General features: G+C 42.1%; 1 protein-coding gene and 1 long non-coding RNA gene across 6 annotated transcripts in view; one reads left to right on the top strand and one right to left on the bottom strand.

Moving 5' to 3' along the window:
• Positions 1-4,403, bottom strand: part of LOC118549445 (uncharacterized) — a 29,389-nt gene extending 24,986 nt beyond the window's left edge. The window contains exon 1 of the long non-coding RNA XR_013449750.1: positions 4,378-4,403. This is a non-coding gene — a long non-coding RNA (uncharacterized LOC118549445). The remainder of the gene's footprint in view (positions 1-4,377) is intronic.
• A 74-nt stretch (positions 4,404-4,477) lies between these two features.
• CCAR1 (cell division cycle and apoptosis regulator 1) overlaps positions 4,478-13,974 on the top strand; it is a 61,171-nt gene continuing 51,674 nt past the window's right edge. For 3 of the 5 annotated variants that reach the window (XM_036113835.2, XM_036113836.2, XM_036113831.2), the window contains exons 1-2: positions 4,559-4,720; positions 5,790-5,911. In XM_036113835.2, coding sequence (XP_035969728.1) covers positions 5,839-5,911 — 73 coding nt within the window. In that variant the 5' untranslated portion in view covers positions 4,559-4,720; positions 5,790-5,838. Of the gene's footprint in view, positions 4,721-5,789; positions 5,912-13,974 lie in introns of all 5 variants that reach the window. The other 2 variants (XM_036113832.2, XM_036113833.2) reach the window with 2 other exon arrangements.

Genomic DNA, 13,974 nt, shown 5'->3' with positions numbered 1-13,974 from the left:
CCTGAGCCGAAGGCAGATGCTTAACCATCTGAGCCACCCAGGCGCCCGAGTTGGACACTTATTGACCACACCATCAAGGTGCCCCTAGGCTGATTTTTTTTTTTTTTAAGATTTTATTTATATATTTGACATAGAGATAGAGAGTACAAGTCAGCAGAGAGGCAGACAGAGGGAGAGGGAGAAGCAGGCTCTCCGCTGAGCAGGGAGCCCGATGTGGGACTCGATCCCAGGACCCTGGGATCATGACCTGAGCCAAAGGCAACCGCTTAACCGACTTAGCCACCCAGGCGCCCTAGGCTGATTATTTTTAAGAAACATAAGACTCAAGGAGTTTTTCTTTTTTTTGCCTCCCTTCAACTGCCTAAAAGAATGTAGATAGAGGACCTGTTCCAGGAAGGGAGGTATCACCATAGATAATGACATTATTTTTTTTTTTTTTAAGATTTTATTTATTTTTTGACAGAGAGAGAGAGACAGCGAGAGAGGGAACACAAGCAGTGGGAGGGGGAGAGGGAGAAGCAGGCTTCCTGTGGAGCGGGGAGCCTGATACTGGGCTCGATCCCAGGACCCTGGGATCCGAAGGCAGACGCTTAACGACTGACCAACCCAGGTGCCCCACATTATTATTATTTTTTAAAGAATTTATTTTAACTAATCTCTATACCTCATGTGGGGCTACAACCCTGAGATCAAGGGTCTCATGATCTACCAACTCAGCAAACCAGGTGTCCCTTTTACTATTATTATTAATTTAATTTTTTTTTTTTTTTAAGATTTTATTTGAGAAAGAGAGAGTGTGTGAGCACCAGCAGAGGATGGGCAGAGGGAGAAGCAGAGTCCCCTCTGAGCAAGGAGCCCGATGTGGGGCTCAATCCCAGGACCCTGGGATCATGACCTGAGCAGAAGACAGATGCTTAACTGACTGAGCCACCCAGGATCTCCTATTATTTTCTTTAGTTATCTCTATGCCGAATGTGGGGCTTGAATTCATGACCCCAAGATCAAGCGGTGCATGTTCCACCGATTAAGCCAGCCAGGCACCCCCATGGATAACTATAGTTTAATATGAACTAGGTATGTTAGACAGGGAGGAACCTAAAAAGGCCTTTTTGATCTCTATGTCCCATTGTTTCTGAATGGCCCAGCAAACATTTATTTACCAAATATTTACTCTTTCTATTCTTCCTATGAATTACCTTCCTTCCCTTTCAAGCCCCTGACCCTTACCTCCTTCTGCATAGTCCAGAATGACATATATACCTCATTTTGGTTTACTATTTTATTTTATTTTTTTAAGATTTTATTTATTTGCGAGAGAGAGAGTGAGAGACAGAGAGCATGAGAGGGAGGAGGGTCAGAGGGAGAAGCAGACTCCCTGCTGAGCAGGGAGCCCGATGTGGGACTCGATCCCAGGACTCCAGGATCATGACCTGAGCCGAAGGCAGTCGCCTAACCAACTGAGCCACTCAGGCGCCCTTGGTTTACTATTTTAGGAATCTCTCATGTTTATATGGATGTCCCACATGTATGTAATTAAATTCAATTTGACTCTTCTTCTGTTAATCTGTCTGATTTTATTTTTTTTTAAGATTTTATTTATTTGACAGAGAGAGACACAGTGAGAGAGGGAACACAAGCAGGGGGAGTGGGAGAGGGAGAAGCAGGCTTCCCGCTGAGGAGGGAGCCCGACGTGGGGCTCGATCCCAGGACCTCGGGACCATGATGTGAGCCGAAGGTAGACGCTTAACGACTGAGCCACCCACGCGCCCCTGTCTCATCTTAGTTTAATTCTTAGATCAGCAAGAATAATCTTAAAGCGTAGCAAAACAGTTTTCCTCCCAAACAAAAATAACAAAAGAAAAAAATAGATAAGTTCAACTTCAAAAAAAAGCAGTGTTTTGTGCATGAAATGACAATATTAATAAAGTGGAAAGATCATCCACAGAATGGGAGAAAATATCTGCAAATAATATCTCTGATAAAGATTTAGTATGTAGTTGGGATGCCTGGGTGGCTCAGTTGGTAAAGCGTCTGCCTTTGGCTCAGGTCTTGATCCCAGTGTCCTGGGATCGAGTCCCGCATCGGGCTCCTTGCTCAACCGGGAACCTGCTTCTCCTTCTCCCTCTGCCTGCCACTGCCCCTGCTTGTGTGCGTGCACTCGCTCTCTCAATCTCTCTCTCTGGCAAATAAATAAAATCTTAAAAAAAAAAAAAAATTTAGTATGTAGATCTAGAGCTCTTTAGACTCCGTCAAAAAGACAACCAAATTTAAAATTGGGCAAAGGTAGGGGCACCTGGGTGGCTCAGTCAGTTAAGCATCTACCTTTGGGTCAGGTCATGATCCAGGGGTCCTGGGATTGAGCCCAGAGTTGGGCTCCCTGCTCAATGGGGAGTCTGCTCCTCCCTCTTTGTCTCCCTCCCTGTGCTGGTTTACTCTCTCTCTCTCAAATAAATAAACATTTTAAAAAATAAAATTGGGCAAAGGTAATGGTTGCACAACACTGTAAATGTACTTAATGCTGCTGTATTTTACACTTCTACAAATGGTTAAAATGATAAATTTTATGTTACATATTTTTTATTGCCCACAGGAAAAAAATCACTAAGGTCGGGGAGGGGGAAACCAAAGGACATGAATAGACATTTCTGCTCAGAAGATATACAAATGGTCAGAAAAGGAAACTTTGTGTCATTAGGGATACTAATCAAATCCAGTTCACTAACAGGGATAGGTATAACAACGACTTTTTTTGTTTTAAAAGATTTATTTATTTTAGAGAGAGGGAGAGAGAGCACATGTGCATGTGCAAGAGGGGGGGAGGGTAGAGGGAGAGAATTTCAAGCAGACTCCGGGCTGAGCAGGAAGCCTTTTGGGGCCTGACCTCTCCACCTGTGAGATTGTGATCTGAGGCAAAACCAAGAGTTGGACACTTAATGGACTGAGCCACCCAGGTGCTCCTATAACAACTTTTTATTTTTTTTAAGATTTTATTTATTTGTCAGAGAGAGACAGCGAGGGAGAAGCTGACTCCCTGCTGAGCAAGAATCCAATGCGGGACTTGATCCCAGGACCCCAGGATTATGACCCGAGCCACCCAGGCGTCCAACTTTTTATAAAAAGAAAGAGTTGAGGAGGATGTGGTGCATTGCGTGTGGTAATTAAATTAGTGTAGCCACTGTGAAAAAAGGTTGGCAATTTCTCAAAATTTAAGTATGGAACCAGAATTCCACTCCTGTGCATATACCTAAGAGAACTGAAAAAAGAGTTCAAAAAAACCCGTATGTGAATATTCACAGCAGCATTATTCATAACATCCCTATGTGAAGACAACCTAAGTGATCAACTTAGGACAAATGGATAAATAAATTGGTTTTATCCATTTAAAGGATTAGTTTTAGCCATAAAATGGAATGAAGTGCTGATACTTGCTTCATGAACCTTGGAAACAATAGTTAAGTTAAAGAAGCTGTGCAGGACACTTTCAGGCAAACAGGCTTGAGCAATGGAGTATAAAAGGCCCACATGACCACCTGACTGAATACAGAGGGGCCCATCCCCGGATCCACCTCAAAATAGCCATAGGTCCTAACTGGCCAACGGCTTACTTAACTAGTCACAGTGACCAAAAAAGGGAGAATGCCGCAGGTGGCCATATTCCTCTTCCCCCTTTAAATACAGCCTCCACCCACTGCCTCCTTGCAGATACCCTTTCCGCTGTCCTGCCGGTGGCTCCCTTGCGGTGTATTCAGTCAACTTTTATCTCCTTTGCTCTGCCTCAGGTGGATCCTTTCAGCACCTGCGCTACTGGCTTCCACCCGAAGGGGTCGCTCCAAAAATTTGGGGGCTGATCAGATCCAGACGCCTCATTTAGACACCACAGAAGCCAGACACAAAAGACCATATATTATATAATTCTATTACTATGAAGTATCTAGGACATTCAAATCCATAGAGACAAAGCCGATTAGTGGCTGTAAAGGGATGGCGGGAGCAGGGATTAAGGAGTGCTTAATGGGCAGGGGTTTCTTCTAAGGGTTGAGGTGGTGATGGTTGCAGAACCTTATGACTATATAAAGACCATTGGAAAAAATAAAAAAAAGGTCACTGAATTGTACAAAATATTTAAAACAGTGAATTATGTGGTAAGTGAATTTCATCTCAATTTTTAAAAAACTTAGGAAGATGGTACAGGATATATCCATTCTTCCAAATACTTGAACTAGAAAAAAACACAGAAAAGGCGAAAAAGCACAAAATGGCGGCGGGCTGATCGGATCACGTGACCGCCAATTCTTCCCTGCCCACCCTCAGAAAAGTCTTTTCTTCAGAGCTGGCGCAGAGACACAGGCGGCTCATTGTTACGGGAAGCCCAGGTACCTCTTCTCAGGCGCGCTCTAGCTCTAGCTGCGTAGTGAGAGCGGTGAGCGTATTGAAGGCGAGCTGCGGGGCGCGCACGTAGAACGTAAACCCGTAAGCGCCGTTCCTCGCAGAGATGCGGAGGAGGGGAGAGGCCTGGAGGAAGAGGGGGAAGTTGGCGCATGCGCCTAACGCTGACGGGTTTGAAATGGCCTCGGTGTTAGCCGGGACCCGATTCAGGTGAAGGTCTGGTCCTCGCGGTTGGAGCAGCGGGCTGCGGAGCCGGGGTCCTAACGTCCTATCGAATCCGCGGAAGGGCCGGGAGCGACCGTTTTGGTAGCACGGCGTCCGTAGGCCGGCGACGGTGGGGCTCTCGTGGGACTGGGGCGGGAGGGACATGGTCCCTTTTGTGCGGGTCGGAGCAGGCCCCGCGCGGCAGCCCCTCCCCCACCGCCTCGTTTTTTCGACCTTCCTCCCCCCACCTCGATTCTTCAGGTACCCCCAGCACCCCTCAGCCTCGGCTTGGCGGGTCTGGAGGGACTGCCGAGCGCCATCCGTCACTCTGGAGCCGCTGAGCTTTAGCTGCCCGGCCTCCGGCCCAGGGCGTCGGGTGGCTGGCGGCGGCGCGGGTTTTGGGGGATAGAGGCTCTCTGCCCAACCTGGGGGATAAGGGGACCAGGGCTTTCAATAGTCCTCTCTTGGCACTTCGCCCAGTCTCGTGAGACGGAGGATTCCGCCTTCTCTGGTCTGCGTCCCGCGAGGAGCTGGGGCTGGAGGAAGATGGATGGCAGAGCTCTGGCCGCTCCGAGTCGCGGGGAGAAGGAGGGGGGGCGCGGGCTGAGATCTTGGCCTTTTCTGGCATGATTTTGGGGGGAGGGGTCTTAGCGATGGTTCTTTAGGGGGCATCCGTTATTTCAACCGTCTTTCCCCTCGAGGGAGGGGGGAGAGAGAAGAGGAGCCCCTTGGCCCTTCCCAACCCGAAAAAGTAAGGAGATGTTCGTTATTTAAATGATAGTCTTAAATACCTTTATTCAGTGTCTTGTCCCAATTTCCGTTATTGGTTCCACCACTTTCAGCCCCCAATTGATTGCTAAAAGAAACACGCAGGCTCTATTTTCTTTGAACCTGAAGCTGTGTACTTATTGTTAAGAATTGGGTAGATAACAGCACATGGTTTTCTGTTTAAATGTGACAGTTTGTAGTCACGGAAAGAAGTGCCTTTCTTGTGAGTCTGCCCCTAATGTCATAGGTCGAAATTGGGTGCTTTTGGTGAGCTACTTGATGTAGAATGTTTTGCTGCATGTCGGACGTTCATATATACCTTGTTATTTATACTAGGATTTACGAAGATGTCCTTGACAAACATTTCTGTAATAATACTTTTATGACATTTATAGTTTGAACTTTAAAATGTGGATTCTTTTTCTTAATAGATCGCTGCTGTAGAAGACAAACAAGTGAAGGTTTTTTCCCTCTTTCATCATGGCTCAGTTTGGAGGACAGAAGAATCCGCCATGGGCTACTCAGTTTACAGCCACTGCGGTATCTCAGCCAGGTCAGGCCACTGAACACACGTACTGTAAACTTGGGGGTTGGGGGGAGGACATGTTATAACTATATGAATTAGGCTATCTGTGATATTGTAAAATGTTTCTAAATGACGTTTCTTTTATTTGTGAAGCTTTTAAAAATTCATGGATCAACTAGCAAAAAATCTGTTTTACACAGCAGTTTGGATAGGTACATATAGTTTTTCAAACATTAAATTGATTAACTTTTATTTGATTTAATTAGGTTAGCAGCCACTCATTGATTAGAGGTTAGCTCATTTGACATGTTAAGGTGAAGTATGCACATGCTATAATTAAGAATAAATGTATTAAAATTTTATAATGAAAATTATATATGATTGGTTTTCAGTTGTTGGAGTTTAAAGTGGAAAACCCAATTCTAAAGAATTTATCAAACAAAGGAAAAAGATAAATAGATATAAAAGAGCAAATGGATATTTACATTTTCAAAATAAGGTCAACAGATGATGTCATTGAAAATCTTTCAGTAAGCTTCTTCCCTTTGCTTCTTAGGAAGAATTTTTTTTTTTTTTACCATTTGACTTAAGGTTTGAATCTTAAATAAGTTTCCCAAGGATTCTACAGAATGAATTTGAGTTTCTTTGGGTACCCAGAAAAATTGCAGCTTTTTCTGTTAATTTGAGTATACTTTTTGTTTATGACATCTCTAATACTGGTTCTTTACTGCCTTTTACTTAAAATACCTACTTTAGTAATTCAAGGTCAGTTACAGAGACCCTATGATCTTCTGACTTGGGTGTTCTACAATTTGATGGACATGATTATCTTGTTATGTAGGGGACCTTTGTCTTTAAAGAAAGGGATACTTCGGAGTTTTTATTTTAGTTACTCTTCATTTGGGGGGGTTAAATGATCAGTTCCGCAGGCAACTGAAGAGATTATGAAATAATAGTTATAGATTGTATTTAATTCAGATCCAGGTACTTTTTTTTTTTTTTAAGATTTTATTTATTTGAGAGAGAGCTAAGGAGCATGAGTGGGGGGCGGGGCAGAGGGAAAGGGAGAAGCAGACCTCCCCCTAAGGGAGCCCAATGTGGGACTCGATCCCAGGGTCCCGGGATCATGACCTGAGCCGAAGGCAGACGCTCAACTGGCTGAGCCACCCAGGTGCCCAGATCCAGGTACTTCTTCATGTTAAATAATGGGGACTCTGGTGTTGACTTAGTTTTGATGAAATGGGAATTATCAGCAGTTACCATGTGTCCAGAAGCAAGTGCTATGGACTTGTATTTTGATAAACTAAACATGTTTTACCTGGCTTTTTCTACATATAATTTGTTTTATTTATTTATAAACAAGGTCAGGAACATAATTTATGAATGATGTTTTGTTTTTATAAGGATTTTATTTATTTGACAGATTGAGAGAGCAGGAGCAAGAAGGAGAGGGAGAAGCAGGCTTCCCACTGAGCAGGGAGCCTGATGTGGGGCTCGATCCCAGGACCCTGGGATCATGACCTGAGCCGAAGGCAGATGCTTAACCGACTGAGCCACCGAGGTGCCCCTATAATTTGTTTTAAATTGATATCTGTATTGTTCCCAGTTAAATAGCTCTTCAGGTGGAAGTCTATTGTCTGTAGCTCTTAACATTTGTATTTTGGGGCACCTCGGTGGCTCAGTTGCTCGGGCGACTGTCTTCGGCTCAGGTCATGATCTCAGGGTCCTGGAATCAAGCCCTGTGTAGGGCTCTCTGCTCAGCAGGGAGCCTGCTTTTCCCTCTCCTCCCCACTCATGCTTTCTCTCGCTATCTCTGTCTTTCTCTCAGATAGATAAAATCTTTTAAAAAAAATTTGTATTGTAATTACTTAAATTCATGTTATACTTTTTTTGTTTTTATTTTAAGACTGAACAAAGAAGACCGCAAACGTTCATATAAATTCTCAAACACAAAATCAGTAGTAAATATAGATCTCCCTTTCCATATTTGGCAGTAGAGTCCAAATATAAATAATGGGATTTGTGTAAACAACTTTTATTTTTGCTGTAGGAAATTAATTACGGGTTTTCTTAGAACTTGTTGTTAATCAGAGTTTTTCAAAATCAAATTTTATTGACGCATCATGACTTCAGTAAGTAGGCCTAGGGTTTTGATAGCATCTCTCTACTCTTAGCTTTCCTGTAAAAATCCTGGAGTAGGTTATAAATGGAACTCTCTAGTGATACTGTTTTTATTAAAATGTTTATTTTCCAGGTGATATATTTCAGGCTGCTTCCTGAAAGCTTGCTCTTTTCTTACCTTCATCTTAAAGCCTTATTTGTGATTAATCATCTCATCTTAGTATAACTGATTTTCAGAGCCACACAAATTTTTGTAAAAGTTAAATTTTCAATCCTGAGGCAATTAAAATACGTTTTATTTACATCTCATCTAAATGGAGAACTGTTTTTATTTATTTATTTTTTTTAACTTTTAAGTAATCTCCACACCCAACATGGGACTTGAACTCACAACCCTGAGATAAGGAATCACATGCTCCACTGGTTGAGCCAGCTAGGTGCCCCTAAATGGAGAACATTCTAGCAAATTATAGTGCTTCAAGTGTTCTCCTGGCAGCTTCAAATATAATTTGAGAAAAAATTTCAGCCAAGGACATAAAAGGACTTAATCAGCAATAGGGAAGGTGCCAGTTTTTTACTCTACTAAAAAAAAAAATGCACCCTTTGAAATAGTCCAGACATATTAGTATCAGAAGCTACTGTCATAAATCAAATGATCATGGAACAGAAAAAGGTTAACTGAGTAATTCAACTTGAATTAAATATTTTGATCTCTGTGCCTATATTTCAGACTCATTTTCTCTTGAGAGCAGTATGAAAATTACTACTCTTTTTGTATATAACATAACATTTTATTTTTTTCAGTTAAAGTCTTTGGTATTCCATTTTCTTTCTTTCTTTTTTTTTTTTTTTTTAAAGATTTTATTTATTTGACAGAGCGAGAGCAGGAACACAAGCAGGGGAAGTGGGAGAGGGAGAAGCAGGCTTCTCGCGAGCAGGGAGCCCGATGCAGGACTCGATCCTAGGACACTGGGATCATGACCTGAGCTGAAGGCAGACGCTTAACGACTGAGCCACCCAGGCGCCCCACTATTCCATTTTCTAGCAAGGATATTTTGCATTTGTACTAACCTTGAAAGTTCTCAGCTAACAGTGATAGAAAATTTCACTGCATTCACACAGATGACTGATTTAAAATAATATAAAGCGGCACCTGGCTGGCTCAGAAGAGCAAGGGACTCTGGATCTCAGAGTCATGAGTTTGAGCACCATGTTAGGTGTAGAGAGTACTTAAATAAGTAAACCTAAAAAAATAAGTAGTATTAAAAACTTCAGTAAAAGCATGCATGCTAGCAGTATATTGCTGAAATCTGATGTAAAATTAAAGATCAGTATTTGCATTGTTTCTGATTAATTTTGAATTCCTGAGTGTCATCTATCATCTTTAGTTTTCCTTTAACCCCCATATTCAGTCATATATCAAATCTTGCTTTTTTCTCCTTTGAAAATGCCTCAGGTATGCTCTATTTTACATTTAGGTCCTAGGCACTTCACATTTGAATAACTGTCATAGCCGCTTTCTCTTGCTCACAGCTCATATGCCAAAGTCTCTCACCTAACTTTCAGGTCCTTCCTTGTCTTTGCCAAACTTAATCCATAGTGCTTATCGTAGATCCTTAAGTCAGGAAGCTCTTTTTCCCATCTCTCATGTGGTAGTGTTACTCTTTATTATCCTTTATTTAGTTCTTTTTTTTTTTTTTTTAAGATTTATTTATTAGAGAGTGAGCGAGCGCGTAGGAGCTGAGGGAGAGGGAGAAGCAGACTCCCTGCTGAGCAGGGAGCCCAATGAGGGGCTCGATCCCAGGACCCCGGGATCATGACCTGAGCCGAAGGCAGATGCTTAACTGACTGAGCCAACCAGGCGCCCCTCTGTTATTTAGTTCTAATTTCTTTTATTTGCTTTCCTCTCATATATACTGGATATGCTGCATCTTACTTCTCTCTCAGCTCCAATATATTTGTCAGCTGTGATACTACTAAAGCATAATTTCTTTTTTTTTTTTTTCTCCAAGTAGGCTCCTCCCTACAAGGGGCTCAAACTCATAACCCTGAGATCAAGAGTCACATGCTCTACCGACTAAGCCAGCCAGGCACCCCTCCTAATTTCTATCTAAATCAAAGACTTTTTCAAAGCTGGATGGGAGCTGACCTAGATTCTGTCTCAACAACTTTCTCTATCAGATAAGGAATTTGAGGCCCAGAAAGGTGATGAAATTTGTTTAGGTTTTACAGATGGTCACAGGAGAGTTAATGTTAGAACATCAGAATTGTGGTTCATTGTATCTTCCATTATTTTTACTCGTCTACAAAAAATATCTTCAAGGATTTTAGAATTCATTTCAAACTCCTTGGGATGGTATTCATGATGTTCTGTCATTCCAGCCTTACATACCATTTCTCCTACACTGAAATAATTGTTCTTAATATTTCCCCTTTTTTTCCATCTCCTAGCTGAAGTGCTGTGATATGTATTCAGTGACAGTCATATTTGTTTCTAGAACTTTTAGGTTTGAAAGTTTAACAGTTTCCTGTGTATAAAGAGACATTGAGAGAGATAGCTGGTGAATCACTGATTGAATCTTTATGAGATTTCTTTTTTTTTTTTTTAAAGATTTTATATATATATTTATGGGGTTCCTGGAGGGTTAAGTCGGTTAGTCATATGCCTTTGACTCAGGTCATGGTCCCGGGTCCTGGAATTAGGCCCCATGTTGGGCTCCCTTTCGGGAAGTCTGCTCCTCCCTTTCCCTTTGCTCCTCCCCCTGCTTGTGTGTGCACGCACGTGCTCTCTCCCCCTCCCACTCTCTCTCGCTCACTTTCTCAGATAAATAAAATCTTTAAAAAAATAAAAGTATTTATTTATTTGAGAGAGTGTGCACGTAAGCAGATGGAGCGAGACAAGCAGAGTCCTTGCTGAGCACTGAGCCCAACCTGGGGCTTGATCCCATGACCCTGAGATCATGATCTGAGCCAAAATCAAGAGTTGGACGCTTAACTGACAGAACCACCGAGGCACCCCATGAGATATTTTTTAAAATTTATTTTTATTTTTGGGACGCCTGGGTGGCTCAGTTGGTTAAGCGACTGCCTTTGGCTCAGGTCATGATCCCGTGGTCCTTTGATGGAGTCCTACATCAGGCTTCCCCTGCTCTGTGGGGAGTCTGCTGCTTCTTCTCCCTCTGTCTGCCACTCCCCCTGCTTGTGCTCTCTCTGTCAAATGAATAAAATCTTTTTTAAAAATAAAAAATAAATAAAATTTATTTTTATTTTATGTACTCGAACTCACGAACCCAAGATCAAGAGTTGCATGCTCCACTCCTTAGCCAGCCAGGTGCCCCACTGATTGAAACATTAACTCTTAGATTAATTATAATAGTTTGTAGATTTGACTCAAAATACTTGCATTTTTAATCTGTATGTAACCATAGTAATACTGAAGTGTGGGGAATGATTTAGCATATTTTCACCTATTTTCTCATCTATTTCTTTTGACCATTTATAGAATGACTGCATTCTGGCCATAGAGAAACATGAACTACTTTAGGAGTTAAAACTATAGTTATAATGTGCTTTCCAACAGGTGACTGAAGCTAATACCAATACAGTTGTTTTAACTATGACTCCCATTTTTCCTGCCTCTTCATTCTGGCCCAATTATCATCTTTTAAAACCATAATCTCTTGAGCTTGAAAACAAGCTCAGATTGCTAAATTCCAAAATTCATGGTCTTTTTCAAACAAATAATAGCTGATATACTATGTATACTTAACTTTATTAGTTATCCTTTAATGGACTTGAATGTTTACAACTCATTTGGTAGGAAAGGATTGCTACTGGTATTGGTTTAACCCCGTTTAAACACTGTGTGTGCTATGTAAATAGCGAATAGTCTCTAACACATTTTTCTGAGAGTAAAAAAATACACATAAAATCTTTTTTTTTTTTTTTTTTAATATTTTATTGATTTATTTGACGAGAGAGAGAGCAAGAGAGGGGACACAAGCAGGGGGAGTGGGAGAGGGAGAAGCAGGCTTCCCGCTGAGCAGGGAGCCGGATGCGGGGCTCGATCCCAGGACGCTAGGATCATGACCTGAGCCGAAGGCAGACGCTTAACGACTGAGCCACCCAGGTGCCCCACACATAAAATCTTTTAAGGCTCGCTGTTAATATATACTTTTTCCCCTCATCCTCTGAGTATGCCTTACTTGTGCTCTTATCCAGTGACAGCTGCATTAACATCAAACTACAGAGGCCCCTGGGTGGTTCAGTTAAGTGCCTGTCTAAGCACCTGCCTTCAGCTCAGGTCATGATCCCAGGGTCTTAGGGTCGAGCCCCCGCATTGGGTTCCCTGCTTAGTGGGTGGAGAGCCTCCTTCCCCTCTGCTGCTCCCCCTGCTTGTGTTCTCTCTCTTTCTCTCTCTGTCTCAAATAATTAAAATCTAAAAAAACAAAACAAAACTATCTTTTCTTTTTTTTCTCCGTATCCTAACTTGAGCATGCAACTTTGATGTTCTGAACTTTATTATTTCAGGATGACTCATCTTAGTAAAGATAGAGCACCAAGGTTTAAAGGTATAGGATTTTTTTTTTTTTAAGATTTTTTTTTATTTATTTGACAGAGAGAGACACAGTGAGAGAGGGAACACAAGCAGAGGGGGTGGGAGAAGGAGAGGCAGGCCTCCCACAAGCAGGGAGCCCGATGTGGGGCTCGATCCCAGGACCCCGGGATCATGACCCGAGCCGAAGGCAGACGCTCAATGACTGAGCCACCCAGGTGCCCCAAAGGTATAGGATTTTTAAATTTAACAGTGAGTTTGATAAAATTAAGGGACAACAGAAAAGGGACAGGCTCTCTCTTGTGTTTTAATGGTGTGTTCATTGGTATTCAGTAGAAACTGCTAGTATGGGGCTGCCTGAGTGGCTCAGTCGGTTAAGCATCTGCCTTTGGCTCAGGTCATGATCCCAGCGTCCTGGGATCGAGCCCCGCATCAGGCTCCCTGCTCAGCGGGAAGCCTGCTTCTCCCTCTCCCACTCCCCCCTGCTTGTGTTCCCTCCCTCACAGTCTCTCTCTCTGTCGATTAAATAAATAAATAAAATCTTTAAAAAAAAAAACTGCTAGTATGTCATAACACGAGTGTACATTTTAGAAAATGATAAAATTTACATTTGTCCTTAAAGGTTTAAGAAAACTTAGCCCTTAAGTTTACTTGTTTGCCTGGTAGCCTGTGGTCATCTAGGGCTCATTTCATAGGTTTGTCTATGGAAGTATTGATACACAGTGATAAGCATATCTTTTTCCAAAGGGTCACAAGACCTTCAGCAATCAAATTGAATTAGGTATAGGTAAATGAACAGACTGTTCTATTGTGGATAATTGGAAAAGATCTCCAGCTGACAAGTATTTGGCCACTTAGGTGGAGAGAAAGATTAAATCAGGGATTGATACCTCTGTAATACGCAGGTTATAGAATTGTCTTGCAGAATATTGATTATAATTCACAAGAGTGGAGAATGCTACTTAAAAATACCCAAGGGTAGTTTCTCAGATAACCACAAAAAAGGAGTATTAATAATGAAATATACTTTATGGAGAGTAAAGTCTAAAATATGAATGATTTTGGGCGCCTGGGTGGCTCAGTTGGTTAAGCGACTGCCTTCAGCTCAGGTCATGATCCTGAAGTCCCGGGATCGAGTCCCGCATCGGGCTCCCTGCTCCGCAGGGAGTCTGCTTCTCCCTCTGACCCTCCTCCCTCTCATGCTCTCTGTCTCTCATTCTCTCTCTCGCAAATAAGTAAAACCTTAAAAAAAAAAAAAAAAAAAAAAAATGAATGATTTTAAAAAGAGCTATATTGCAGATATATAAAACATGCACAGTGATTTCACAAAATTTGAATTAACTAGATAGTGGTGTGACACAACTAGTAGAATGTAAATTTCCTTCCCATAAATTTCTAGCGGTTGAACCCTTGA

Source organism: Halichoerus grypus, chromosome 7, assembly GCF_964656455.1.
Source record: "Halichoerus grypus chromosome 7, mHalGry1.hap1.1, whole genome shotgun sequence".
Taxonomy (NCBI): Eukaryota; Metazoa; Chordata; class Mammalia; order Carnivora; family Phocidae; genus Halichoerus; species Halichoerus grypus.
The sequence above is the reverse complement of the archived record's forward strand: the minus strand, read 5'-3'. Positions and strand labels throughout refer to the sequence as shown.